This window comes from Nicotiana sylvestris, chromosome 1 (genome assembly GCF_000393655.2).
Source record: "Nicotiana sylvestris chromosome 1, ASM39365v2, whole genome shotgun sequence".
Lineage (NCBI taxonomy): Eukaryota > Viridiplantae > Streptophyta > Magnoliopsida > Solanales > Solanaceae > Nicotiana > Nicotiana sylvestris.
In genome coordinates, this window is record NC_091057.1 from 149,003,408 (window position 1) to 149,029,534 (window position 26,127).

A 26,127-nucleotide genomic window follows, 5' to 3' on the forward strand; every position below is an offset into this window, starting at 1 on the left:
GCATTCACTTGCTTTTTGTCAGGGTTGAGAAATGCTTTTGATTCGTATGCATTATGAATTTTCAGAAACAAAAGTTCAAAAAAAAAAAAAAAGCTTTTGAAAGATGCAACGATCACCATCCAGCTGGTATTTGCTAAATCTACATTTTTTGGGTACTCTCTTGTCTTGAAAATATATAGTGGCTAAATCATTTAGTGATAGACGAGAAGCAAGCAAGTGGCGGTGGAATAAAATAAATTACAACATATAAGAGTGTAGAAGAGTATATAACAATGATAACCAAATGTAAGTGACATAAGTTTATCAAAGATTGAACTAAAGAACTTCAAATTTGCTGAATGAAAATATTCCTCAAATGATTACTCTATTCGTGGAAAGGCTAAGCAAATTTACATTAAAGACATGGAACTGACGAAAGAAGAAGTCTACTGAAATGCATGCGGCCGCTTCAACTTGGTAAATTTTTTCGCTCAGACAATTATACTAAGGCTTGTTCCTATTGACACTTAATATCTACCAATAATGTGCCTATAAAACTCTTCCTGTAACGCCCTTCATCTTCAAGATAAGCTATGATATGAAAAGATAACTGGAAATTACTACAAAATTCAATCTTGAATAATTTGAGGTCCACTAAGGCACAACACTTCCAGGTCCAATATACAAGTCAAATTAAGAAAAGAAGTAAAAGGTGAGAGGAGGGGCATAAGGAGAAATTATGAGCAAGCAACTCTGCTGTCATTCCCATTGAATAGCAAATGCTCACACGTTATTTTTAACACAATAAAACATGTCTGGGCATGTCAATGCATGCTTCTAACTACACCATTACTCATATCCGTAGAGTTCAATCACTGTCAACAAGTCAGTTTTAAAATGGTTGGATCATTCCATCTTTCATTTCCTAAGTTTACCGCTCATAAACATTAACTGGAAACCAAAGGGTTTGATTGAACTATCCATATTTACTTTGGTAGGAAGTGAAGATCTCCACTAGTGTAGACTCACTTCCTCAAACAGTCATCAACCAAGTCTTTTCGTTTCACTTTTTACATAGAGAGAAAGAAGCGAGAAAGAGAGAGAAATGATGATGATTCGGCTGAATAATGTTACGTCATTTTTTCTGGTCCTTCAGGACAAGGCCCACTCGAAATACTGGCAACAGGCACCTCTAGCAGCAGTCCAATTCCCACACCCGAAGAATAAGCTTCCTTGCTTTGGACCTGGTTTCCGGAACATCCCTTTGCTGCTCCTTACTCCACAGAAACAGTAAGGCTGATGATTTTGCAATCCTGGAGGCATATCCCTCGTCTTTTGAGGTTGATAAGAGGGAAACGATGGGTGATCTGGGGGTAGCTTCCATGTAGAGGGTTCATCACCAGATTGATACATCAGAGAATCGGTGATAGAGAATCTAAAACCCCTGTGCATGAGCAAAGCAAGCAAGCGGGCTGTATTTTTGGCATCATCAAGACCACAATGTGCACGGCCCTGCCATGCTAGGCCAGCCATTTGGACCGCCTCTTTCAAATTGCACCTTGCACCTCCAAAAACCTCTTTGAAAGGAACCTTCAAGTTGATCCATCTGGAATACGTTTTTTATGTTAACCCAAAGAAAAAGTGCTCCACTTTAGAACACAGATACAAATAAGAATATAAACCTACCGGTTGAAATATGGAGGCTTCCTGATCTTCTTGTATCGGCATTCTGATTCCAACATCACACGGCAATCCCAACTGGACCATGTGACAACAGCAAAGTTGGTATTCTTTATCCCTTTCTTCTCAAGCCACTTGTCATGCCTAAGGAGAGCTTCACTTAGAGTAACTCCTCTGTCAACCTGTCAAAGAAAAAAATTCAACCTTGCATGACTCAGCTGTTACAACATTAAACCCAAAGAAAGTAGCAATAGACTGGCCAATTTTCACAAAACAGGTCAAACCTACTCAAGAAAGAAGGTGCAGCACAATAAGTTTCAATAGAAAAGATACTCCAAACTCCAAGCCTGACCTTAAAAACTGCATTATTCTTTAAGCGAATGCTTTAAGCAAAGAAAGGCACAGATGAAGAAAAATATGAGATATATATATACTAGTTTCTGAACACGTGCGATGCACGTGTATTCCATATGATCAATACAGACTTGTTAGAACAATATAAATATAAATACTATTAAAATATCATGCTACCCTATAAATACAAGTCTCAATATAATAAGCAGTTAGAAGAAAATAAACTTATCTAATAGGCCAAAAAAAAAAAGTAAATAGATTTACCAGTCGCTTGCAAGTGTTGCTAAGTGAAATATTGAAATAAAAAAGCAGAATTTTTGTGAGAAAAGAATTTCCAACAGAAACATGAGAAATATGATAATGTGATGAAGTAATTAGACACATTGTTATTTACTCTTATAATATAAGGTGTAATAAGAATGTGAAAATGATATCCAATAATATATTACCACAGAAGCTAAAAGGAACATAACAATCAAACACAATGATTCATAAAGAGGACAAAAAGGAAGAAGAAATTAATAGAAGCATAAGCTTGCAACCTGCAAAAAAAGAAGGAATAAAATACATGCAAGTAAAAGCTCTGCAACTAATAACCAAAAAAAAAATATATATATACCATGCCACGACTTACTTATGTAAACTGAAATTCCCAGATTTATGATTTTGAAACTCCATTTTAGAAGGTGGGATCATGTCCTCAAGTTTTATCTTCCACTACAGTTTGTCTAATACTATTCAGTGTCACAATATAGATTGCAACATGAAATATAAGAGTAAATTAAAAGGTTCTAAAACGTTAATAGTCTTGGACCATAAAAAGTTTTGAAAACCGAAGTCTTTTCATCTTCCTCCTTTAATTTTGTAATGTATTTTGACACTTTTGGAATTTTTAAAATAAGCTAAATTATGAATTAATGACGAAAAAAAAAAGGAAAATGATAATTTTTGTATCAGGGATAAAATGGCCACTCAACTTTTAAAGGATATTTTTGTAAATCAGCTTTTAACTTAAAGGTTTTCCCACTTTTAATATAGTATGATATATATATATATAAACACGAGTATAGAAAGTTTAAAACATACTGTAATTAAGTAAATTATATGAAGTGAAAACCATGTCATTGGAGTTAAAACGCCGTGCGTATCAAGTTTCTGATGCAGATGCAAAAATGCACTTAAAAATTTCTTTTTCCAAATTCAGTAACTAGTTTTTTTTAACCAAGGAGATTTAGTAACAAGTTTTCTTATATTAATTTCTTATTCCTGTTTCTAATATTAATATATTGCAGAATGTTTTCTTAGCAATCAATGATTTTGGCAGATATTTATTGTTTAGTGCCGTCAACTTCAGGACAAATCCACGAGCACCATTGTTCAAACCTCAGTAAGACATTCCTTTTAGAAAACTAAATTCTACGACAGACCAGGGTTCTCTCTCGACTTCCTTTGAAAAAATTCTATTAATGAAAATAAGGATCATACCTGCTTGAGAGTGAAATGTGTCCAAAAGCTAGATCGAAATACTTAAGTCAGATTGGAACAAAACATGCCTAGCAATGGACGAAACTCAATCACCTTAAATTCAAGAAAGACTAGTGTTCTCTTAGGAGTTTGGACATATCCACCTCATCTTACGAACTCATTTTTTTATCATCTAGTTAGATTAATCTCTTCAATGGTGGTCAATAAAATTGGTAATCACAAGCACATAGGTAGCAAAGGTTGTGTATTAAGAGACAAACCCTTCTATATTGTCTAAAACCATGAATAAGATACTACACATCACAGGGGGGTGAAGTTGATATCATAAATTTAAAAGTTCAATCATTTGCACCACATAACTGAAACAATATACCAAAATCTATCATTCACTTCTCAAATATCTAATAGCCATATGGAGGATACATCTCAAACCACATGTTGGCCATTTCAAATTTCTGACATAACAAATGATAGCATTCTATTGCAACTACTCCATTTCATGATTGCTCATTTAACCTTGCAAGCTGCAACACGCATTCCCGCACAGGACAGAAAGTACCTCCATAAGCTCTGTAAAAAATCTTATTTTTCTTTGTTGTTGCTCTAGTTATTTATAATTTTTTTATACTAATAAAGCTAGAAAAGCAATCAATGAGCAAATGAATAACATAACTACTAGCAGATAGTTTCCAACTTCAACCCATCAAATTAAGTCAATCTTCATAATATGGAAGGATAGTAAGCTACATGTTTAAAAATATGCTTATCCAAGGTTCTTCCATTATTTAGTTAAAACTCTCATCTATTTCAGACGAAATCCTATAATAGGTAGCAAATCAAAACTTGCAACCAACCTGAATTTGCTGGATACCAGTCAGATCTTTGCAGAAATCACTCAATAGTTGATTGCACGTTGGCCTCACATAAGTTTGAAAACAAGCTTCCAGCTGGCCAGTCGTGCTACTCACTATTACTGATGGAAACTCTATTATCTCCTGAGGGTGAGGATTCTTTTCCTTATCACATGTTGCCTCAAAGTCAATAACAACAAAATACTGAAAATCTTGGAACCGATAATCATACTGATAATTTTGAGGGAACATGTTTAATAGGCTATAATGGTAGTGGTTATCCATTGGATATGGAAAGATCTGGCTTTCAATAGCATTCACGGAGCGCAGATGCATATTTGAGTTAGGATAAAAGGCTGACCATAAACCAAAGCCATTCTGATAAACAGTGTGGTTTGGCGATTCTTTTGAAGAGTCAATAGATTCACCACTCAATGTGCCGTCCAAGCTATCCCCACCTGGATGAATATAGGCGCCATCACTAGGCTCTGGTAAGACTTTGACAGCGGTCCTACTGTAATGCAGATTATGGGGATAGCCTGCATTCTGGAGGCATCTTACGGATGCCTCACAGTTCGTATGCATAGTATCTGCAGTCCAAGAATAAATAACAAATACATCACATAGGTACTAATGAAAGTGTTTCACAAACATGAATAAATTAAGATTCCAAAGTACATAATTGCCACAAAATCAAACAAACCCAAAAGAAGATTTTTAAATAAACACAACATAATGACTTATAATAAAGGACTAAAAACTTAAATCTCATTGCAGCTTGTCCGTTATTTGTTCTATGGTCCTTAGATAAACAAAACAGTGCTGAACAATGAGATGACTAAGAGGCCATGCCAAAGTTCCAGTTAAATGTTAATGCAGATCTGCAGCTTTTCTCCTTAAGGTAGCAGCCCTAACTACTATAAAAGGCAATCAAACTACTTCTCAAATGAACTAGTTACTAGTCTATAACTTAAGTACATGAGAACCATGCGAATTCTTTGATGCTTATCTCGAACAGACTTCATGGACTAGAATGGCAAAGCTCCTCCCAAGCTTTTACAGTCCAGAAGCTCTGGCTTTTGTTTTGAATTTTTTTATTAAGGTAGATCTCTGGCTGTTAAGAGGAGACACTCTGCTGTATGCAAAAGGACACTCTGCTCACCTCTCAAATAAGCATTGTCCTTCAACAATGGAGTTTTGCTTCATGCAGTGAACGTAGGAGAGGGAAAATACAACTAGTTCCATAAATTAAAAACTAAAAGGGGGGTAACTATAGCATTTGTGGTTACTCAAGTCTCAAGCTTAGTTTTGCTTCCACACATAAATCAGAATGTGATACTGGGACACTGACTTTACTTTGAGGGCAGGTGGTACACCTCAACTAGTCATGGAGTAGAAGGAGTGGACATCAAGTGATATGATCGGAGAAATGATCGTGAGTTTATTCCTCATACCCAATAAAACACGTAGATCATCAATCGCTATCAACTACCCGAAACAAGAAGCTTGCGTGGCATCAAGACGTCTCTTGGGAGGCAAATTTTATAAGTTCATATTTTCCAAAAGGTATAGCTTTATTCAGTGGTCCTACTTATGAAAAATAAGCCTATTCACTGGTCCTTTTTCTGTGAGAAGACAGGTGGTTAGTTGGTGTATCATTGGAAACACAAGTAAGAGTTAGCATTTAGTAATAGAAAATTTATGAAAAGAAAAGGGATCACTTCCAGCTAATTACTTACAGCAAGCACAGATAGAATGTTACTAGCAGATTTCCAGTAAAAGGAGGTATTTCAGAAAATGAAAATTTTACATCTGGAAACCTCTGTTCAAGGGTTTGCTTGCCAAATAACAGACACGCTTACCAGTTGCCAATATAGTGGGGGTCAGTGGCTTCTTCCTTTTCTTTGGGGGTGGGGGTGGGGTGGGGGGGAACTTGCTAGAGCTTTTTATTTTCACATAGCGGTGAATTTTAGGTCCCAAAAGTGCACTAACACATTATTAGTTCTAAATTGCCATTAAATCACATTCAAGTAAACTGTTCACCAGTTCATCCCAGCAAATCATCTTTTTTTATAAGGTAAGATTTGAATCCCAGCAAATCACCTTTTAAACCAAGAATCACAGCTCAAAAAATAGGAAAACAGCAAGGATCCTCCTGAGGATAAGGGTTTTAGGAGAAGCAGCGTAAGACTAAATATATGCATGATTGAAGTTGAAATGAGATTAGACAGGATTGTGGTGCCTAAATGCAAACAATAACCACAAGATGAGTGTCACAGAGATCCAGATGATAGGAAGGATGTGCAGTCATGCAAGATTAGACAAGATTAAAAATGGTCATGCTCACCAGAAGGTGCAAGTAGCACACTTCGAGAATTAATAAGAGAAGGTTATTTGAGATGGTTTGATCGTGTCCTATATCGACTTTCGGATGCACCAGTCTATGAGTGTGAAAGCAAAGGTATTGATGGGGATGAGGTAGACCTAAAATCACATAAGTTATATCGAAAGACCTACAATCTCTAGAGAATCCATGCAAATCTAGCGGAAAATAGGGCATAATGGAAGAAAACGACATGTATACGCGATACTAATTAGTTGGGAATATATTTTAGTTATAGTAATACATTTACTTTAGATCCAATGTTTTCTAGGAGTCTTTTAGTCATGTGAGATTTATATGCCAGTAGAACGTGTAGTACTTTTTATTTTTAATTTATATAATATTTATCTAAAATGAGCTTAACTGGAACAATATGGTCAATGAAGGTTCATATAATAGACAACAATTTATTCTGGATTGAGGTGTAGTTGCTTTTTCCCCTCCGGATTGTGGATTTAGTGCAATATTATATTTACTCCAACAATTGACAATGGAATGACCTAGCCAAATAACTTCTCTCAACAAAATAGTATCTCCAAAATGAAAGAACCATTGTTCTTTGATAGGTTTGGAAGAACATTATGTATGTCCATTTAAACTTTAAAGTCAAATAGCAGCAGTAAAACTTACAGTTCTAAGTTCCAACATAAACTCCCATTGAAAAAGGGGGAAGCAAAATATCCATAACCTAAAGACAAACTTTATCCACACACCCCCCCCCCCAAACACTCCCTACCCCAGAAATTATGTTTATCCAAGGTATTGGCGTAGTGAGTCAATAAAGTGAGTGTAAACTTGGGGGACTAGGGTTCAAACCTCAACAGAGACGGCAAAAAACTAGGTGATTTATTCTCATCTGCCTAAATCGGTGGGAGGTAGCATGTACTCGGTGGAATAGTCAATATGCGCACAAACTAGAAAGGACGCTATCCCCGACCACTGTTGTCAAAAAAAAGTTCGGTAACCAATTATTCGACCTTAAAGTCTTCCTAGTCTTCCCCCGACAATAGCATTGCATGTATTATCTTCATAAAAAGTAAGAAAAGAAACACCAACAGCACTACATGATCAAAAACTTCCTCTTTCACATCCATTCAAAACCAAAAACCACTGTGAATCAAATGCTTATTCATTGCATTCAAAAAATACACATGAAACCCACAATTCCTATCCTTCAGTTCAACCCCATAATTTCTGAAAAGTCGAGATCCCACCATGGCAAATTCCACACACATAAAACATAACAGCATTAAATACCCATATTAAAAAATAAAATAAAAGCCATACCTTTATGCTCTACGGCGATCATGATCTCCCGAATAATTAAGATCCACAAGCAAGTACATCAGATCTCCTTCCTCAAATTTCCTACATAAACACACACAACATTCACTGACTAAAATTCACAACAACAAAAAAAAAACATAAAATTTTGCCATCTGCACGAGCGCGCACACACATATTAAATAATTAAAGATAAAAAGTAAAAGGTATCAGAGAATTAGAAACCTTCAGCCCCTTTGTGATCTGAGTTGCGCACTAGGAAGAAGAAAGGGAAGAAGTAAAGTAGGTTATACTTGTACTTTTCATTTATTATTAATGTTAATTCTTTATTCTTTATTGTTATTTTTAGTAACGTATTTAATCTTTTTCCCTTAATTAAATATTTCCATAAAATATGTTTTACACGTGCGGTTTAGCGACGCACGTGCAAGTTTTGGGTTAACGAAGAAAGCATGTCCACAAAATATGATATATTGGGTTCGGATATTTTTCACAAATGAATAAAGAAAATATCCAAGCCACCTTTTGACTCACTGTAGCATTGGCAGTGGCAAATGGCAATTCAACCAGGAATTAAATATTTGCATCCCGTATGTATACTAATCACGTCTTATTGTTCTAATTAAGTATAAAAATAAAGGAAAATGGATTAATTATATATCATAAAATGATAATAATAATAATAATACATGTTAAGATACATCTCAAATATTTTAATATTTGTGTTGATATAAACATTAAGTGTGAAAAATATTTACCATCCAATAATGATATGATTACTAAACTATAAGGGTATGAATAAATAATGTTAGTCATGTGTTAAAGTACGAAAATTGTGAAAGTGAAATATAGGACTAGTAATGATATTAACTCAAAATATCATTCTTGTGCAAGTTTTCTATGTTGTTTACGTCTGGAAGAAGGTTTTTTGTGCTCTTTTTAAATAATTTTCTTGAATATATACTTGAAATTGCATATATTAAACAAAATTTCAATTAATGAAGTTAGAATGAAGGAACTTCATTTTGCACTAAAACAAACAGAAAAGCATCATTTATGTAAAAAATATTTGTGAAATCGGATGAAAATCATTCCCTATCAAACTTTTTGTGGAAAACCAACTAGCCTCTCCAAGACATTTTCCCCTACCCTCTCAAGCAATGCTTAAATTTCCTTTTAAATAATCAGCCCCATTTGTATACTAGTAGTATTTTATTTTACTATGATGTTTTAATTCTTTTTCAAATGTACGTGATTTACCTATATTATCACATCATGTCATATCTTATTCTTGAACTCAGAGTTTTATTTCATTCAGAATATACAAAGATAAGTACTTATGTAGTGGATTTCTTATAAGATCAACTATTTTTTTGGTTAACTTAATATTACGTGTATAAGTATTTGAGGCCCCCTTTATTTTCTAGAAATTCAGAACTATCAGTCCAGTATTAAGGAAAATAAGACTATTAATTTTAATATTAGAATATGTAATATTATTGTAGTATCTTTTTCCTTTTTTACTTGTAGATTAATTTTCTTGACTTAGGGACCAAGCCATTCATTACTTGGAGACCAAGTCATTCTAGTGTAAATACTTTGTATATATTGTTTCAATAATAAAAACACTCTTAATCTTTCCCTCAAAACCCTAGTCGCAATGGCGGACGTTGAAGGTGCTGATATTGCCGCCGGCGGCCAGCGAAAGAAGAGAACGTTTAAGAAGTTCAGCTACAGATCGAGGAGTGGATCAGGATACTCTTCTTAACATGGCTATTACTGATCTCGTTAAGCTTTTCCCTGCTCGTCCTCGCCGAAGGTTCGACAAGGGTTTGGCCTATGGCTTTGATAAAGAAGCTGCGGAAGGCGAAACTTGAGGCTCAAGTAAGTGAAAACCAGAGATGATTGGAAGCGTTATTGGAATTTACAATGGAAAACGCGCGGTTCAATCAAATTGAGGTCAAGCCTGAAATGATTGGACATTATTTAGCTGAGTTCTCAATCTCGTACGAGCCTGTCAAGCACGGTAGGCCTGGTGTTGGTGCTACTCACTCGTCAAGGTTCTCCATTGAAGTGATTCTGGCCGATCGAGCCTCTCTCTTTTATCTTTTTCTAGTAATAGTACTACGTAGAACTTTGTTTCATTGCAATTTATTTTGATGAGAACAATTAATAGATGCTGAAGGGTGAATAGTTTGAGACTAGTAATTTGCTCATATAGGGCCCGTTTGGGTTAGCTAATTGTAAACTGATGATAAACTTGAAGTAGTGAAAAGGTTTTTTAAGTGCTGAAATTGATTTTTTAATTAAGTATATTTACGTGTTTGGATAAACGTGATGAAACTGATAATAACCAGGTGCTTGGCAGAAAAGTGCTGATAAGTTGTTCTTTTATTTAAATGACTAAAATACCCTTAATTTTTTGATAAAAGATTATAAATTAAAAAGTTTCTTTGTAAAGAAAAGGATGAACAACGAATATGGAACAAAGAGAAAGTCAGAAAATTTATTTTGAGAAAAATATTTCGTGAATTAAAAAATATTATTAAGGATAAACTAGTAAAAGTCATGGTCAAACTAAAAGTGATTGTAAGCTGAAAAATCATAAGTTGGGGGTGACCAACTTATGATTTATGGCTGATTTTAGCTTATAAGCATTTGACTTATAAGTACTTACGATGTTTACCAAACGCGTAGATAAGCTAAAACGTGCTTATAAGCCAGTTCGACCAGCTTATAAGCTTAGCCAAACACCCTCGTATATATTTCGTTATCAAGGGGTTTGTTCCATTTTGATTTATTAATAATTTTAAAAAAGACACACCATTAACTGGTCGATTCATATCTTCAAATCTTACTTACAAGATATATGTTACATAAAAATATGACTCCGTACTATTTACTTATTTGACTCTCACTAGCGTACGGGTGTGTGGACTTTAGTTTATTTTCGGTGATTTCTTGCACTATTTGTTGGTAACTTTCAGCAAAACCACATATTCTCAAAAAAATAAAAAAAATGCAGGAAAAGAGACGATCATATTGTTGGAATAAAATAGCCTAAAAATACTTTTAACATATTGTGATATTGTCCGTTTTGAGCCAAGCTCACAAAAATATCAACCTCCTTTTAAGTAGTAGCTTTTTTTTCTTTTCTTAGGAACTTTTTCAACCATCCTCACACGCTTTGTGGTTTCATGAATGGCAAAGGCTAGAAAATTCAAGAGATTATAAGAACACTTTTTTAATAAGAGATTTATTAAAGATTAGGGAGAGGAAATAATGAAAATTGAACGCACACTGACCATATAGAAATTCTAAATTTTTACAAGTACCATTAGACTGCATTTTGATGGTCATAAGAACATTACTGGAATTGAAAATTGGCATTATTTTGTTCCGGTCTATAAATTAGGGCAATGATATATCTCCCTCTACAAAATACAAATTGCAAAACTATTCAATGTTGACTGCAAATACCATCTGAACTTTATGAGAGCCATCCGACCACGTTATAATCCCAAAATTGTAACCCTTTAATGCTTTCTTACCATCAAATGAGACTTCAAAAGAAGCTTTCTTTATTCCTTTCACAAAGGCAATCTTTCTGGGAGAAACCCTAACAACCAAACCAGCTGGTGGAGCAATGGTGGAACAAGTATACGTGGAATTTCGATCAGAACCAACATTCGTCGCAACTCTTTTCACTTTCACAACCCCTTCATTTTTCTTAAGTTTTTCTATAGAGATTGAAGGGTAATTTATGTTTGATATGAGTTCCTTTTTACTAGTACTAGCATTTCTTGGGCAACCGAAATTCTTATAATTCTTTGATGCTACTAATCTAAGTTCGTTTTCTTTGTAGCCATAATAACAAAGAAAGTTGTAGTAATCATTCATGGTCGTTTCAAATACTAAACCTGGATCTAGAGCTTTAATAGGGCGTAATTCCCCAGCACCTATTTCATGTGGATTTGAATAAAGACCTGACGTGTTTGTCAAGTGCTTCCTCAAATTGTTGGATATTGTTGCTGTTTGAGAAGAAAAAGAAACTTCCATCATCAGCAAAATTTGAAGTAGAAAATTAATGCTTAGATAAAGGAAATGAAACAACATTTTTCCAGCAAAAGAAAATAATGAAGCAGTTAGGTTGACCAGGAGGTCACGGGTTTAAGCCGTGGTAACAACCTCTTGCAGAAGTGCAAGATAAGGCTATATATATACATTAGACCCAATGTAATCTGGCTCTTCCCCGAACCTCACGTTTAGCGAGAGCTTATAGTGCACTGGGTTGTCCTTTTTTTTCATCGATTTGTAAATGATATTAAATATTTAATAGCCAAAAGATGTGATATACCTGTTGTCATGATTGCAGATTTGATCATTGAGAAGCTCCATGTAGGGTGGATAGACTTAATGAAGGCCATGGCTCCAGTAACATGTGGACAAGCCATAGATGTTCCAGATGTGATGCCAAATAAGGATGATGATTTTTTTTCAGGTAAAAGATTACTACTCACTTCATCAACAATTGGAATCATTGCCGATAATATGCCAACACCAGGAGCACTTATATCAGGCTGCACACAAAATTTTAAAGGTCATATTATTGTGTAGTAAACTCATAGTTTATTGCTCCTTTCTTTTCAAATTGATAGTATATAATTGTTTTTGTATAAGTCGATAAGCAATTTATAAATTACTTCCACCACCTTGTAGTAAAATCTTCATAGTTTGAGTTGAACATAATTAAGAATATATATATATAATAGCTTTGGAAATTAATATACAGTCAAAAACCTCTCTATAGTTTAGTATAAGTCGATAAATAATTTACCTCCACCAGCCTGTAGTAAAATCTATAGTTTAAGTTGAACATAATTAAGAATATATACATATACAGTCAGAACTCTCTATAACAACATCCCTATATAATAACACTTCACTATAAAAGCCAAGCTTTACCGGAACCAATTTTCATTTTATGTTATAATATATGTTCTCTATAACAAAACTTCGCTATAACATCCAAATATATTCGGAACAAACGAGGCTGTTATAGAGAAGTTTGACTGTAATAGCTTTGAAATTAATGTACAGTCAAACCTCTCTATAACAACATCGTTTGTTCCGATATTTTTTTTGTTGTTATAAAGAACAAATATTATAACATAACATAATCATCGGTTCCGAGGAAATCTCGGCTTTTATAATGAATAGCTATTATATAGGGATGTTGTTATAGAAACGTCTAGAAGAGTGTTTAGGACCTTAAGAATATTTTCGGTTAGTGTTGCGGGTCCGCGTGAAGAAAAATCTGCGACTACTGGAGCTGGCTTAAAACTTCGAATCTCATTTGCCGGAAATATAGTTGCCAATGGGTTCCTGTAATCATAAATCATTCAACAGTTTGATGTAAACACTGAGTGCAAATGAATTTTTATCATAATATTCTGTAATAATGATAAAAGCATGATAATCTTTTGTAAAGAAATAATAGTAAGTCATATTTGAAAGAGAAAAGCGGTATAAATTCTTACTGGGAGGAATTAATATATTGAAGAATTTGAGCCCCAGCCAACTTTCCAACTTCAATGAAGGGAAAGTTGCCTGAATCAAATGGTGAACTTTTCTCTGCCTCGTCAATTAAAATCAGACCCTTTGCTTTGGCATCTTGCACAACCAATTTCTTGATTTCTCTTGATATTGTCCAGTCATCATTCATACAAACAATTATTTTCCCAGTAACTCTTTTAGCATCCAATGACCCTGGCATACAATTCCTGCTTGCATTTTTGCAGAAAGGAACATACAAAATTTAAGAGCAAGAAGCACTTATCAAATGGAAAACAAAAATTTTAAGAAGCTAACTCTTGTCCTCGTAGTTTTGACCTTCAAGTATATATAAATGTGTCATTTAAATTGAAACAAAGGGGCTACTAGAGATTCTAAATAAGATAAAATTATGCAACTGATTGAATGCGTATGATCAATTATTTGCTTATTTCATGAAAGAAAGCGAGAGCAAAAAATAATAATAAAAAGAAAAATACATAGCTAGAAAATTACCTGGCTTGAGAAGTTAACGAGGGGTGGAAAGGAATGTTTTCACCGAAAGCAAGGGGATAAGTTCTGGAGCGAGAGCGACCAGTAGGATTGTAACTTATTCCTGATCCCTATTTGAATAACCAAAGATGTTATATAATAAAAACTATAAGAGTGTGACATTAAGGTTTGGATGTTAAAAAGTATTTAAATATAGAGAGGTATTATTCGTATTAAAACATATAAAAAGAAGAGTCACACATAGAATGAGACACTTGGATTAGACCACCGAGGTGTGGCGGGATTTGAGTTGTGGGAATGGAGATAACTCCTAATAGAAAGTGTTTTTCCATTTAATTTGCTTTAGGATTAGTCGGATCAACGGATCCTGAATACTGAATGAGTAAACCAAAACATTAAGGAAAAAAACATATCGAGTAATAATCACCAAGGGATGTGGTGGGATGGATGAGATTTTTCCACCCTTAACCAGAACTCTCGGATTCGAGTCTTTGGAATAAAGAAACTCCTACTAGGAAACATTTCCCACTTAAATTTTTCCTATGTAGTGCGAATCCAGATATTAAATGCGTCTCAAACACCAAAAAGTTTAAGTGAAAAAAAAAAAGCAGATGGAGTAATAAGGATGTTTACCTTCAAAGAGACATTGTTTCCCAGGACAATGGTGGACTGAAATTTTCTATCAATAGTAGAAGCAGCAACAGTGAAAATCCAGGGAGCAGAGTTGGTAACAGTATAAGGATCAGGTCCCTCATTCCCACCAGAACAAACAACCATAACTCCTTTTTCAGCAGCATGAAGAGCCCCAATGGCAATAGGATCATCTTTAAAGTCAGTTTGAAACACAAAACTTCTCCCAATGGAAATGGAAATTATGTCAACTCCATCTTTAATTGCGTCATCAATAGCTTTGAGTATTGCAGAACCTTGACAATTTCCTTCTGAACATGCCTTGTACGTTGCTATCCTAGCAGAAGGTAACCCTCCCCTAGCTGTGCCATTTGCTAGGCCATAGTAATTGGCATTAGGGACAATTGCACCTGCTGCTATGGAAGCTGTGTTTGTTCCATGACCTACTTTATCCCTTGGTGTTCCATTTGGTTTTGATGGTTTAGTGGTAATGTTAGGTATTTTGGTGAAGCTGGATTCTTGATCTTCAATTTTGTAAAACCTTGCTCCTATCAACTTCCTACAATATATAGATTTTGAGATAGACTTTAATTTTCAGGAGAATATGTGACGTTATAGGTCAGGTTTGATGATTTGCCAATATTATTTAGGACGCATCATATTTTCAAATGCTGAGATATTTGGATTTGATTCAAATGAGAATTATGACTGATGAGATTACTGATACTTTTTTTCGAGTAAGTCATAATGTTGAGATTGGTGAAAAGTAAAAATGGCATTTTATTCCAAGTCAAGATTGTCTATATAAACTCTTGGCAATGTGTTGAACATTAAGTAGGCATTTCGAAATAAAAGTTGTTAATTTTTAAGAAAAAGTAGTATTTGGAGTTAAGTTGAGAAATGGTATTTGGAATTTAAAATTATGTTTGGACATGCGTTTCACTTGAAAAAATACTGCAGTTTTGTGAGTGAGGAAAAAAATTCCATAAATTTAAAAAGAACTCATTTTCAAAAAATCTCTAAGAACTTACAAAATTTCATAGACAAACGCTTTTTAGAAAAGAAAACCCAAAAGAAAAGGGGGGAAAAAATCGACAAAGGGGTCGAGAGTAACCAAAATGAAAAATAAAGGAGGAGAAAGAAAAGTGATGACCTATTGCAGTTTGACTTATCGAAGTCAAATCCTTCCATGCAGACTCCTTTCCATCTTGATGGTACTTTTCCAATATGTTGGTCATCAAAACTAGGGGACTCGGGCCATATGCCTAAAAATAAAGAGTAATTAAGACAATTTACATAAAAGCAAAAAAAAATGAAGCGGGGGGTTTGGGGGGGGGGGGAAGAAACTATAAACAATCCAAGTTTTACTCCCTCAATCCAAGTTTTACTCCCTCCATTAAATAAATATATCCAACAATTTGCTTAATGAATAAATAAATCAAAGTGGCTTTTTTTAATACAAAAAAGGTAAAAAATAAAAATAAAAAGAAACATATTTATTTTATTAGTAAAAAGGACCTGTGTCAATAACTCCAATTATAATGTCATAAGATGAACCATGGTTGTAGCGATAGCTAGAGGATCTTGAATAATAAGACGATCCAAGACCCAAAAAATTCCAGGAGCGTGTTGTGTGAAGTTGAAGTACGGGGTCCGGAAAAACTGATACAACCTCCTCATGACCTGCTTTTCCAATTAAATAAAGTTAATACACTATCTTAATTTGTGAAATAAACGAATGATCGTGTGTGTCAAAAATAAACGACTATCTTAATTTATGATAATTTAACAAAGATTAAATCAACAACACTTTTAATTACTTTGGGAGTGAAATGTTTAAGGGAAGAGGAGGGTTAATATCTTGTGAGAGTCGAATAATGCACCAATGAGGCAATGATGCATGTTAATGGTTTTACAAATACTAAATTACCAATAAATTTCCGAAGTTAATATAATACTCTAGCGAAACAAAATCATAGCGAAAATAGTATGATTGTATAAGAAATCAATTAAATATAATATATATTTGTTAATATATTTTTTCCTACTTTGATGACAAATGGCGTAATGTTCATGTATATAGGTTTTAATTAAGTTTATTAAGTATGCTAAAATATTAGTTAATTAACTCCAAATTAAAAGCGATTTCTTATATCTTCTACTTAAACTACAAAATATGAATTCAGATCTTAGGGAACATACAAATTAAAAATTTAAAGAACAAAATAAAACACCTAGAATATTTTTTTTCTTCTACTTAAATACTTTTTACACTATAAGAAATTAAAAAGTAATAAGAAAAGAATAAAGAAAGAATCTTACCTGATAATAGGGTGGCTTCGTCCTCTGTAAGTAAGGCACAAAAGCCCCTATAAGCATGATGATAGGAATGCCTCACTGAGATTCTCTCACTTTCTTCACTGTTCGAAAAAGTAAAAGAAATATTATTTTTAGTTTCTCATATATAAAAGAAAATAATTTCCAGCAAGGCATATATACCTTTATTATTGAGTGGAAGATACATGCGCAGAAACTCGTATAAATTTTTTCTTTGGGAGAAAATCTTATTTGTGAAACAAATAAGATTATCATTAATATTGAAATATTGATGAATCAGTTACAATCATCATCATCAACGAATTAAACGTATGGGATAATAACATCTTAAAATGTATCTTTTTCCTCCTTTGCTATACCTTTTCTCATTTACAATTTTGATAGATTTTAACTCATGGTTGTCTCATTGCATGCATGGTCAAGCTTTTTTTATCTTACTAGTTTTTGGCTATGCGCGCTGCGCGCGTACCTTGATAAATGAATATAAAAAAAACCTAAATATATAGAATAAAAAATATATTTTTTTTGTAAAATTAGTTCTTAAAAAAGAAAAACTATGGACATATTAACTTAGTTTAATTTGTTCTGAGCAGTTAATTGTCTTAACCTAGATCATATGCTATAATATATATTAAGTCGGAGTAGTCTTTTCTTTTGGAGATTTTGTAGTTGTGTATATTGAAATTTGTTTCCTCATCAATCCTTAAATATATTGCTCATGTATCGAAAGTCTATCTTATCATGATACCCTGTTTTTCTTCAAGTTTTAGTATTCGCTATGTAAATAATTATGCTTTAGTCATATCAAATTAGGTTTTTTCCCTCGCTTCAAGTTCACGTAAGTTTGAATTCATCTTTCATAGGAGTCACTTCATAATTTTTATAATTTGTGAAAATTAAGATATTTAAATAAACTATATAAGGTAAATTTAAACTCCTATGTGTTAGGACTCCGTATCTAGATCAATTAAGGAACGATTTAATAAGCAAAATTTTAGTTGATTTTAAAGTCCTAAAATTTAGGAAAGTTACTTAAATTACGATTTTATCCAGCAGAAAATATGTTTTGGAAGGGTAAAAAAAACGAACGATATTTCGCTAAGCGTCTTCGTGCTTTTAATATAGTATAAATATAGATATAGATTAAGGTTAAAAGGAAAAAAAAAACTAAATGGGATCAGTTAAAAATACTAGCAGAAAATTCATCTTTCATATCTTTATAATATCCAACGGGAAATTTCTATTTTTAGTTCCTTTAATTTATATATCATCAGATTGCACCGGGATCAAGCTGCTATTTAGCATCATATAATAAATACTAGCATAGTGGCTTTTATAATGAATAGCTATTATATAGGGATGTTGTTATAGAAACGTCTAGAAGAGTGTTTAGAACCTTAAGAATATTTTCGGTTAGTGTTGCGGGTCCGCGTGAAGAAAAATCTGCGACTACTGGAGCTGGCTTAAACCTTCGAATCTCATTTGCCGGAAATATAGTTGCCAATGGGTTCCTGTAATCATAAATCATTCAACAGTTTGATGTAAACACTGAGTGCAAATGAATTTTTATCATAATATTTTGTAATAATGATAAAAGCATGATAATCTTTTGTAAAGAAATAATAGTAAGTCATATTTGAAAGAGAAAAGCGGTATAAATTCTTACTGGGAGGAATTAATATATTGAAGAATTTGAGCCCCAGCCAACTTTCCAACTTCAGTGAAGGGAAAGTTGCCTGAATCAAATGGTGAACTTTTCTCTGCCTCGTCAATTAAAATCAGACCCTTTGCTTTGGCATCTTGCACAACCAATTTCTTGATTTCTCTTGATATTGTCCAGTCATCATTCATACAAACAATTATTTTCCCAGTAACTCTTTTAGCATCCAATGACCCTGGCATACAATTCCTGCTTGCATTTTTGCAGAAAGGAACATACAAAATTTAAGAGCAAGAAGCACTTATCAAATGGAAAACAAATATTTTAAGAAGCTAACTCTTGTCCTCGTAGTTTTGACCTTCAAGTATATATAAATGTGTCATTTAAATTGGAACAAAGGGGCTACTAGAGATTCTAAATAAGATAAAATTATGCAACTGATTGAATGCGTATGATCAATTATTTGCTTATTTCATGAAAGAAAGCGAGAGCAAAAAATAATAATAAAAAGAAAAATACATAGCTAGAAAATTACCTGGCTTGAGAAGTTAACGAGGGGTGGAAAGGAATGTTTTCACCGAAAGCAAGGGGATAAGTTCTGGAGCGAGAGCGACCAGTAGGATTGTAACTTATTCCTGATCCCTATTTGAATAACCAAAGATGTTATATAATAAAAACTATAAGAGTGTGACATTAAGGTTTGGATGTTAAAAAGTATTTAAATATAGAGAGGTATTATTCGTATTAAAACATATAAAAAGAAGAGTCACACATAGAATGAGACACTTGGATTAGACCACCGAGGTGTGGCGGGATTTGAGTTGTGGGAATGGAGATAACTCCTAATAGAAAGTGTTTTTCCATTTAATTTGCTTTAGGATTAGTCGGATCAACGGATCCTGAATACTGAATGAGTAAACCAACACATTAAGGAAAAAAACATATCGAGTAATAATCACCAAGGGATGTGGTGGGATGGATGAGATTTTTCCACCCTTAACCAGAACTCTCGGATTCGAGTCTTTGGAATAAAGAAACTCCTACTAGGAAACATTTCCCACTTAAATTTTTCCTATGTAGTGCGAATCCAGATATTAAATGCGTCTCAAACACCAAAAAGTTTAAGTGAAAAAAAAAAAGCAGATGGAGTAATAAGGATGTTTACCTTCAAAGAGACATTGTTTCCCAGGACAATGGTGGACTGAAATTTTCTATCAATAGTAGAAGCAGCAACAGTGAAAATCCAGGGAGCAGAGTTGGTAACAGTATAAGGATCAGGTCCCTCATTCCCACCAGAACAAACAACCATAACTCCTTTTTCAGCAGCATGAAGAGCCCCAATGGCAATAGGATCATCTTTAAAGTCAGTTTGAAACACAAAACTTCTCCCAATGGAAATGGAAATTATGTCAACTCCATCTTTAATTGCGTCATCAATAGCTTTGAGTATTGCAGAACCTTGACAATTTCCTTCTGAACATGCCTTGTACGTTGCTATCCTAGCAGAAGGTAACCCTCCCCTAGCTGTGCCATTTGCTAGGCCATAGTAATTGGCATTAGGGACAATTGCACCTGCTGCTATGGAAGCTGTGTTTGTTCCATGACCTACTTTATCCCTTGGAGTTCCATTTGGTTTTGATGGTTTAGTGGTAATGTTAGGTATTTTGGTGAAGCTGGATTCTTGATCTTCAATTTTGTAAAACCTTGCTCCTATCAACTTCCTACAATATATAGATTTTGAGATAGACTTTAATTTTCAGGAGAATATGTGACGTTATAGGTCAGGTTTGATGATTTGCCAATATTATTTAGGACGCATCATATTTTCAAATGCTGAGATATTTGGATTTGATTCAAATGAGAATTATGACTGATGAGATTACTGATACTTTTTTTCGAGTAAGTCATAATGTTGAGATTGGTGAAAAGTAAAAATGGCATTTTATTCCAAGTCAAGATTGTCTATATAAACTCTTGGCAATGTGTTGAACATTAAGTAGGCATTTCGAAATAAAAGTTGTTAATTTTTAAGAAAAAGTAGTATTTGGAGTTAAGTTGAGAAATGGTATTTGGAATTTAAAATTATGTTTGGACATGCGTTTCACTTGAAAAAATACTACAGTTTTGTGAGTGAGGAAAAAAATTCCATAAATTTAAAAAGAACTCATTTTCAAAAAATCTCTAAGAACTTACAAAATTTCATAGACAAACGCTTTTTAGAAAAGAAAACCCAAAAGAAAAGGGGGAAAAAAATCGACAAAGGGGTCGAGAGTAACCAAAATGAAAAATAAAAGAGGAGAAAGAAAAGTGATGACCTATTGCAGTTTGACTTATCGAAGTCAAATCCTTCCATGCAGACTCCTTTCCATCTTGATGGTACTTTTCCAATATGTTGGTCATCAAAACTAGGGGACTCGGGCCATATGCCTAAAAATAAAGAGTAATTAAGACAATTTACATAAAAGCAAAAAAAAATGAAGCGGGGGGTTTGGGGGGGGGGGGGAAGAAACTATAAACAATCCAAGTTTTACTCCCTCCATTAAATAAATAAATCCAACAATTTTGCTTAATGAATAAATAAATCAAAGTGGCTTTTTTTAATACAAAAAAGGTAAAAAATAAAAATAAAAAGAAACATATTTATTTTATTAGTAAAAAGGACCTGTGTCAATAACTCCAATTATAATGTCATAAGATGAACCATGGTTGTAGCGATAGCTAGAGGATCTTGAATAATAAGACGATCCAAGACCCAAAAAATTCCAGGAGCGTGTTGTGTGAAGTTGAAGTACGGGGTCCGGAAAAACTGATACAACCTCCTCATGACCTGCTTTTCCAATTAAATAAAGTTAATACACTATCTTAATTTGTGAAATAAACGAATGATCGTGTGTGTCAAAAATAAACGACTATCTTAATTTAAGATAATTTAACAAAGATTAAATCAACAACACTTTTAATTACTTTGGGAGTGAAATGTTTAAGGGAAGAGGAGGGTTAATATCTTGTGAGAGTCGAATAATGCACCAATGAGGCAATGATGCATGTTAATGGTTTTACAAATACTAAATTACCAATAAATTTCCGAAGTTAATATAATACTCTAGCGAAACAAAATCATAGCGAAAATAGTATGATTGTATAAGAAATCAATTAAATATAATATATATTTGTTAATATATTTTTTCCTACTTTGATGACAAATGGCGTAATGTTCATGTATATAGGTTTTAATTAAGTTTATTAAGTATGCTAAAATATTAGTTAATTAACTCCAAATTAAAAGCGATTTCTTATATCTTCTACTTAAACTACAAAATATGAATTCAGATCTTAGGGAACATACAAATTAAAAATTTAAAGAACAAAATAAAACACCTAGAATATTTTTTTTCTTCTACTTAAATACTTTTTACACTATAAGAAATTAAAAAGTAATAAGAAAAGAATAAAGAAAGAATCTTACCTGATAATAGGGTGGCTTCGTCCTCTGTAAGTAAGGCACAAAAGCCCCTATAAGCATGATGATAGGAATGCCTCACTGAGATTCTCTCACTTTCTTCACTGTTCGAAAAAGTAAAAGAAATATTATTTTTAGTTTCTCATATATAAAAGAAAATAATTTCCAGCAAGGCATATATACCTTTATTATTGAGTGGAAGATACATGCGCAGAAACTCGTATAAATTTTTTCTTTGGGAGAAAATCTTATTTGTGAAACAAATAAGATTATCATTAATATTGAAATATTGATGAATCAGTTACAATCATCATCATCAACGAATTAAACGTATGGGATAATAACATCTTAAAATGTATCTTTTTCCTCCTTTGCTATACCTTTTCTCATTTACAATTTTGATAGATTTTAACTCATGGTTGTCTCATTGCATGCATGGTCAAGCTTTTTTTATCTTACTAGTTTTTGGCTATGCGCGCTGCGCGCGTACCTTGATAAATGAATATAAAAAAAACCTAAATATATAAAATAAAAAATATTTTTTTTTTGTAAAATTAGTTCTTAAAAAAGAAAAACTATGGACATATTAACTTAGTTTAATTTGTTCTGAGCAGTTAATTGTCTTAACCTAGATCATATGCTATAATATATATTAAGTCGGAGTAGTCTTTTCTTTTGGAGATTTTGTAGTTGTGTATATTGAAATTTGTTTCCTCATCAATCCTTAAATATATTGCTCATGTATCGAAAGTCTATCTTATCATGATACCCTGTTTTTCTTCAAGTTTTAGTATTCGCTATGTAAATAATTATGCTTTAGTCATATCAAATTAGGTTTTTTCCCTCGCTTCAAGTTCACGTAAGTTTGAATTCATCTTTCATAGGAGTCACTTCATAATTTTTATAATTTGTGAAAATTAAGATATTTAAATAAACTATATAAGGTAAATTTAAACTCCTATGTGTTAGGACTCCGTATCTAGATCAATTAAGGAACGATTTAATAAGCAAAATTTTAGTTGATTTTAAAGTCCTAAAATTTAGGAAAGTTACTTAAATTACGATTTTATCCAGCAGAAAATATGTTTTGGAAGGGTAAAAAAAACGAACGATATTTCGCTAAGCGTCTTCGTGCTTTTAATATAGTATAAATATAGATATAGATTAAGGTTAAAAGGAAAAAAAAAACTAAATGGGATCAGTTAAAAATACTAGCAGAAAATTCATCTTTCATATCTTTATAATATCCAACGGGAAATTTCTATTTTTAGTTCCTTTAATTTATATATCATCAGATTGCACCGGGATCAAGCTGCTATTTAGCATCATATAATAAATACTAGCATAGTGGCGAAGCTAAAGGTAAGGACAATTGGTAGATCCAGAAATCATGGATATATACTTAACTATTTTTATTTGAAAATTACTATTGAGACTAGGTGCTCAAGTAATATATTTGTATGAATTACTAGTTTTTCTATATAAATAATGAGTGTTCAAACACCCATAACCCATAACATAAATCCGCTACTGGGTAAGGAAGGGATTTGAATTCATCTGAAATTATACTCAAGTGCAAGTAAGATAAAAACAAAAAAATTGTTTAAATATATATAGTATTATAACCTTGGGATAATGGACGACAACATTCGAAGATGAGATAGCTCTGCAATTTCAGCGCTGTCTCCACTGTTGTTCAAAGGACTACCCATGTACACAATGTAAGGCTGAAGGAAAAAGGAGAAGGATTTAATACTATATGCAGATAGAAAATATTGAAACAGAGATAACATAAAATAAACAATCTTCTATGCTTAACTCCTTTCAGTTATAAAATAAATATGAAAAACACTAGTTAAGAAGTCTGCATGCTGGCAAAAAAGAATATAAAATCCAAAAACAAAGAAGGAAAACTTGTTCAATATGATTTGAGAAAAGAGAAAAAATTCATATATCACAATACCAGGATCAAAGTACATTCCAACTAGAATTAATATAAATATGTTTACAGATTCGCAATTTGTTCAAATAGTCGAAATCTCTTCTTCTAATTTTCCCAAATTAAAGAGAAACTTACCTTGGGAGTCTGATTTAATGCATAGCAAGAAGTGATCAGAAAGAGTGAGGAGATAATTGGAGAAAAATGAAAGAGAGAAGCCATAGCATAGAGTACTCATGCAAGTAAATTCCTTGTCAATAAGAAGAGGAACCATAGGCTTTTATAGCATATTTCTTTATTAATAACATTACTTTTATATTATATTTTCACTGATTAATCTTGCATTATTAGCTTACTATTAGTGCAAAAAAAGAAGAAGGAAGAGAAGAGGCTCATACAAATGTTTTCTTGAAAACGGAAAAAGTTGGAGTACATGTCAAGCAAGCACTTTCGCTCTATGCATGCACAAGTGTTGGGTTATGTAACACACGTAGCCACTTTAAAGCCCGCTATTAAAAATATATTCACAATTTATAATGTATTGTAAAAGATTAGCCAATTCATCCAAATTTCAGGACTAAGTATCCTGAATTTGGAAATTCAGGACTTAGTGCCCTAAATTTTTGAGCTGCTAATTTGAAATTCAGGACTAGCTGTCCTGAATTATTGAAGTATTAATTTAAAATTCAGGACATAAAATTCGAACTTCAGGACACAATTTTCGAACTTTAGGACACGATGTCGTGAAGTTTGAATTTTGAGGGTTAAACTATAGGACGTTGTGTCCTGAAGTTTGAGTGAAATTGACTAATCTTTAAATACATTAATATATTTTAAACAACATACTTAAAAATGGCTATTTGGTGTCATTTCCACTCAAATGTTTGCAATATTAATATTCTTTGATCAGACACCTAAGTGACGCCTTATTTCACTTTTTTTTAATATTGAATCCTTTGGTACTCGAAATATTATTGATAAACTGATTATTTAATCTTTATTTTGGAACTAAAGATTTAAAAGAACAATAACAGGCAATTAAGTTATAAGAGAAAATACACAACGTTGGCGCCATATAGATTTTAGGATGTGATTTTTGCATATTTTGCCTTTCGAGAGTAATACATGTGACTGGCTAATTTTGAAAGAAAAAAGGGAAGAACAAAACACTTGAATTCCAATTAATTAATTCCTTGGAGAAAAAGAACGCTAAGAATCAATGAAATGATTCACTTTACAGCAGGAGTTTGGAAGAAGCTGAACATGCAAAGTGCTTATACCATGTTCATCTCTGCGCTTTACTCTTCTTGAATAGGAAAATGGTCAGACATTTTATTTTGCACAGAGCTAGAGAACCATATAAATTTCATAAACCACTATCTTTTAGTAGTAATTAGTCATCTATAGATACCATTTGCTATATTACGGATTTTAGATACCTTTTTTGTAATTATAAGATGTATTTGATGTATTTAAGCTATTGTATTCATGAATACAATAGCAAAAATAGGCGTGAATCAAGGAAATCCAGCTAATCAGTTGTTGTATTCGAGTGTATTCATGGAGTGAAACATGGGATTACAGCTGGACAGATTATTGTATTTGACTGTATTCATGGCATGAAATAGGGGATTACACTGTTTTTAAAAATGGAAAGTGAATCAATTAACATAATAGACTCCTAATATAACTCAACAATAACACACAAATTTTGTATTTTTTAGTTATAAAAAAGATTCTCAACCGAAAAATACCCCAAAAACGTAGCAATCTTCAGAGAAATTATATAATACATCTGAATACATAAATTATATTAATTAAAAAAACATATGAATACATTCATGGCATATAGCGAGACAGTGAATACAATGAAATACATAGAATACAGCGGGATACATTGAAATACAATGAGAAAAAAAGACAGTGAATACAATGAAATATATGGAATATAACGAGATACATTGAATTACAATGGGAAAAAAGACAATGAATACAATGGAATACATGAAAATACAGCGT

At 32.9% G+C, this 26,127-nt stretch overlaps 3 protein-coding genes and 1 pseudogene across 3 annotated transcripts; 1 reads left to right on the forward strand and 3 right to left on the reverse strand.

Annotated features, from left to right (window-relative positions):
- Positions 1-716: 716 nt before the first annotated feature.
- LOC104222032 (uncharacterized) lies at positions 717-8,329 on the reverse strand. The gene is made up of 5 exons (XM_009773209.2): positions 8,242-8,329; positions 8,020-8,100; positions 4,353-4,939; positions 1,666-1,841; positions 717-1,585 (listed from the first exon to the last, which is right to left on the reverse strand). The coding sequence occupies exons 2-5, from the start codon at positions 8,039-8,041 to the stop codon at positions 1,132-1,134; spliced, it is 1,239 nt and encodes a 412-aa protein (XP_009771511.1). The 5' UTR covers positions 8,042-8,100; positions 8,242-8,329; the 3' UTR covers positions 717-1,131.
- A 1,347-nt stretch (positions 8,330-9,676) lies between these two features.
- On the forward strand, positions 9,677-10,286 carry LOC104222034 (small ribosomal subunit protein uS19y-like; annotated as a pseudogene).
- Positions 10,287-11,333: 1,047 nt separating this feature from the next.
- Positions 11,334-17,128, reverse strand: LOC104222035 (CO(2)-response secreted protease-like; the record flags this gene model as incomplete). Its single annotated transcript, XM_070160630.1, has 9 exons — positions 11,334-12,047; positions 12,374-12,596; positions 13,287-13,401; positions 13,557-13,799; positions 14,086-14,192; positions 14,716-15,271; positions 15,866-15,977; positions 16,231-16,395; positions 17,035-17,128. Coding segments are annotated over 9 exons (2,190 nt in total), but the record flags the coding sequence as incomplete, so codon positions are not given.
- LOC104215908 (CO(2)-response secreted protease-like) lies at positions 17,047-24,343 on the reverse strand. The gene is made up of 10 exons (XM_070160633.1): positions 24,247-24,343; positions 23,796-23,896; positions 22,176-22,273; positions 21,372-21,536; positions 21,025-21,136; positions 19,875-20,430; positions 19,245-19,351; positions 18,716-18,958; positions 18,446-18,560; positions 17,047-17,132 (listed from the first exon to the last, which is right to left on the reverse strand). The coding sequence occupies exons 1-10, from the start codon at positions 24,328-24,330 to the stop codon at positions 17,130-17,132; spliced, it is 1,584 nt and encodes a 527-aa protein (XP_070016734.1). The 5' UTR covers positions 24,331-24,343; the 3' UTR covers positions 17,047-17,129.
- Positions 24,344-26,127: the final 1,784 nt, after the last annotated feature.

What these genes read in the sequence shown, in the direction of transcription:
- LOC104222032 (XM_009773209.2), bottom strand. Translation starts at nt 8,041, where the DNA reads ATGATCGCCGTAGAGCATAAAG. An exon ending in CTGGTATCCAGCAAATTCAG is followed by an intron (nt 1,842 to 4,352) that starts GTTGGTTGCAAG and finishes TTTCTTTGACAG; the next exon opens with GTTGACAGAGGAGTTACTCT. An exon ending in AAGCCTCCATATTTCAACCG is followed by an intron (nt 1,586 to 1,665) that starts GTAGGTTTATAT and finishes AACGTATTCCAG; the next exon opens with ATGGATCAACTTGAAGGTTC.
- LOC104215908 (XM_070160633.1), bottom strand. Translation starts at nt 24,330, where the DNA reads ATGGCTTCTCTCTTTCATTTTTCTCCAATTATCTCCTCACTCTTTCTG. An exon ending in CGAAGCCACCCTATTATCAG is followed by an intron (nt 21,537 to 22,175) that starts GTAAGATTCTTT and finishes TTGGAAAAGCAG; the next exon opens with GTCATGAGGAGGTTGTATCA. An exon ending in TCGTTAACTTCTCAAGCCAG is followed by an intron (nt 18,959 to 19,244) that starts GTAATTTTCTAG and finishes AAATGCAAGCAG; the next exon opens with GAATTGTATGCCAGGGTCAT.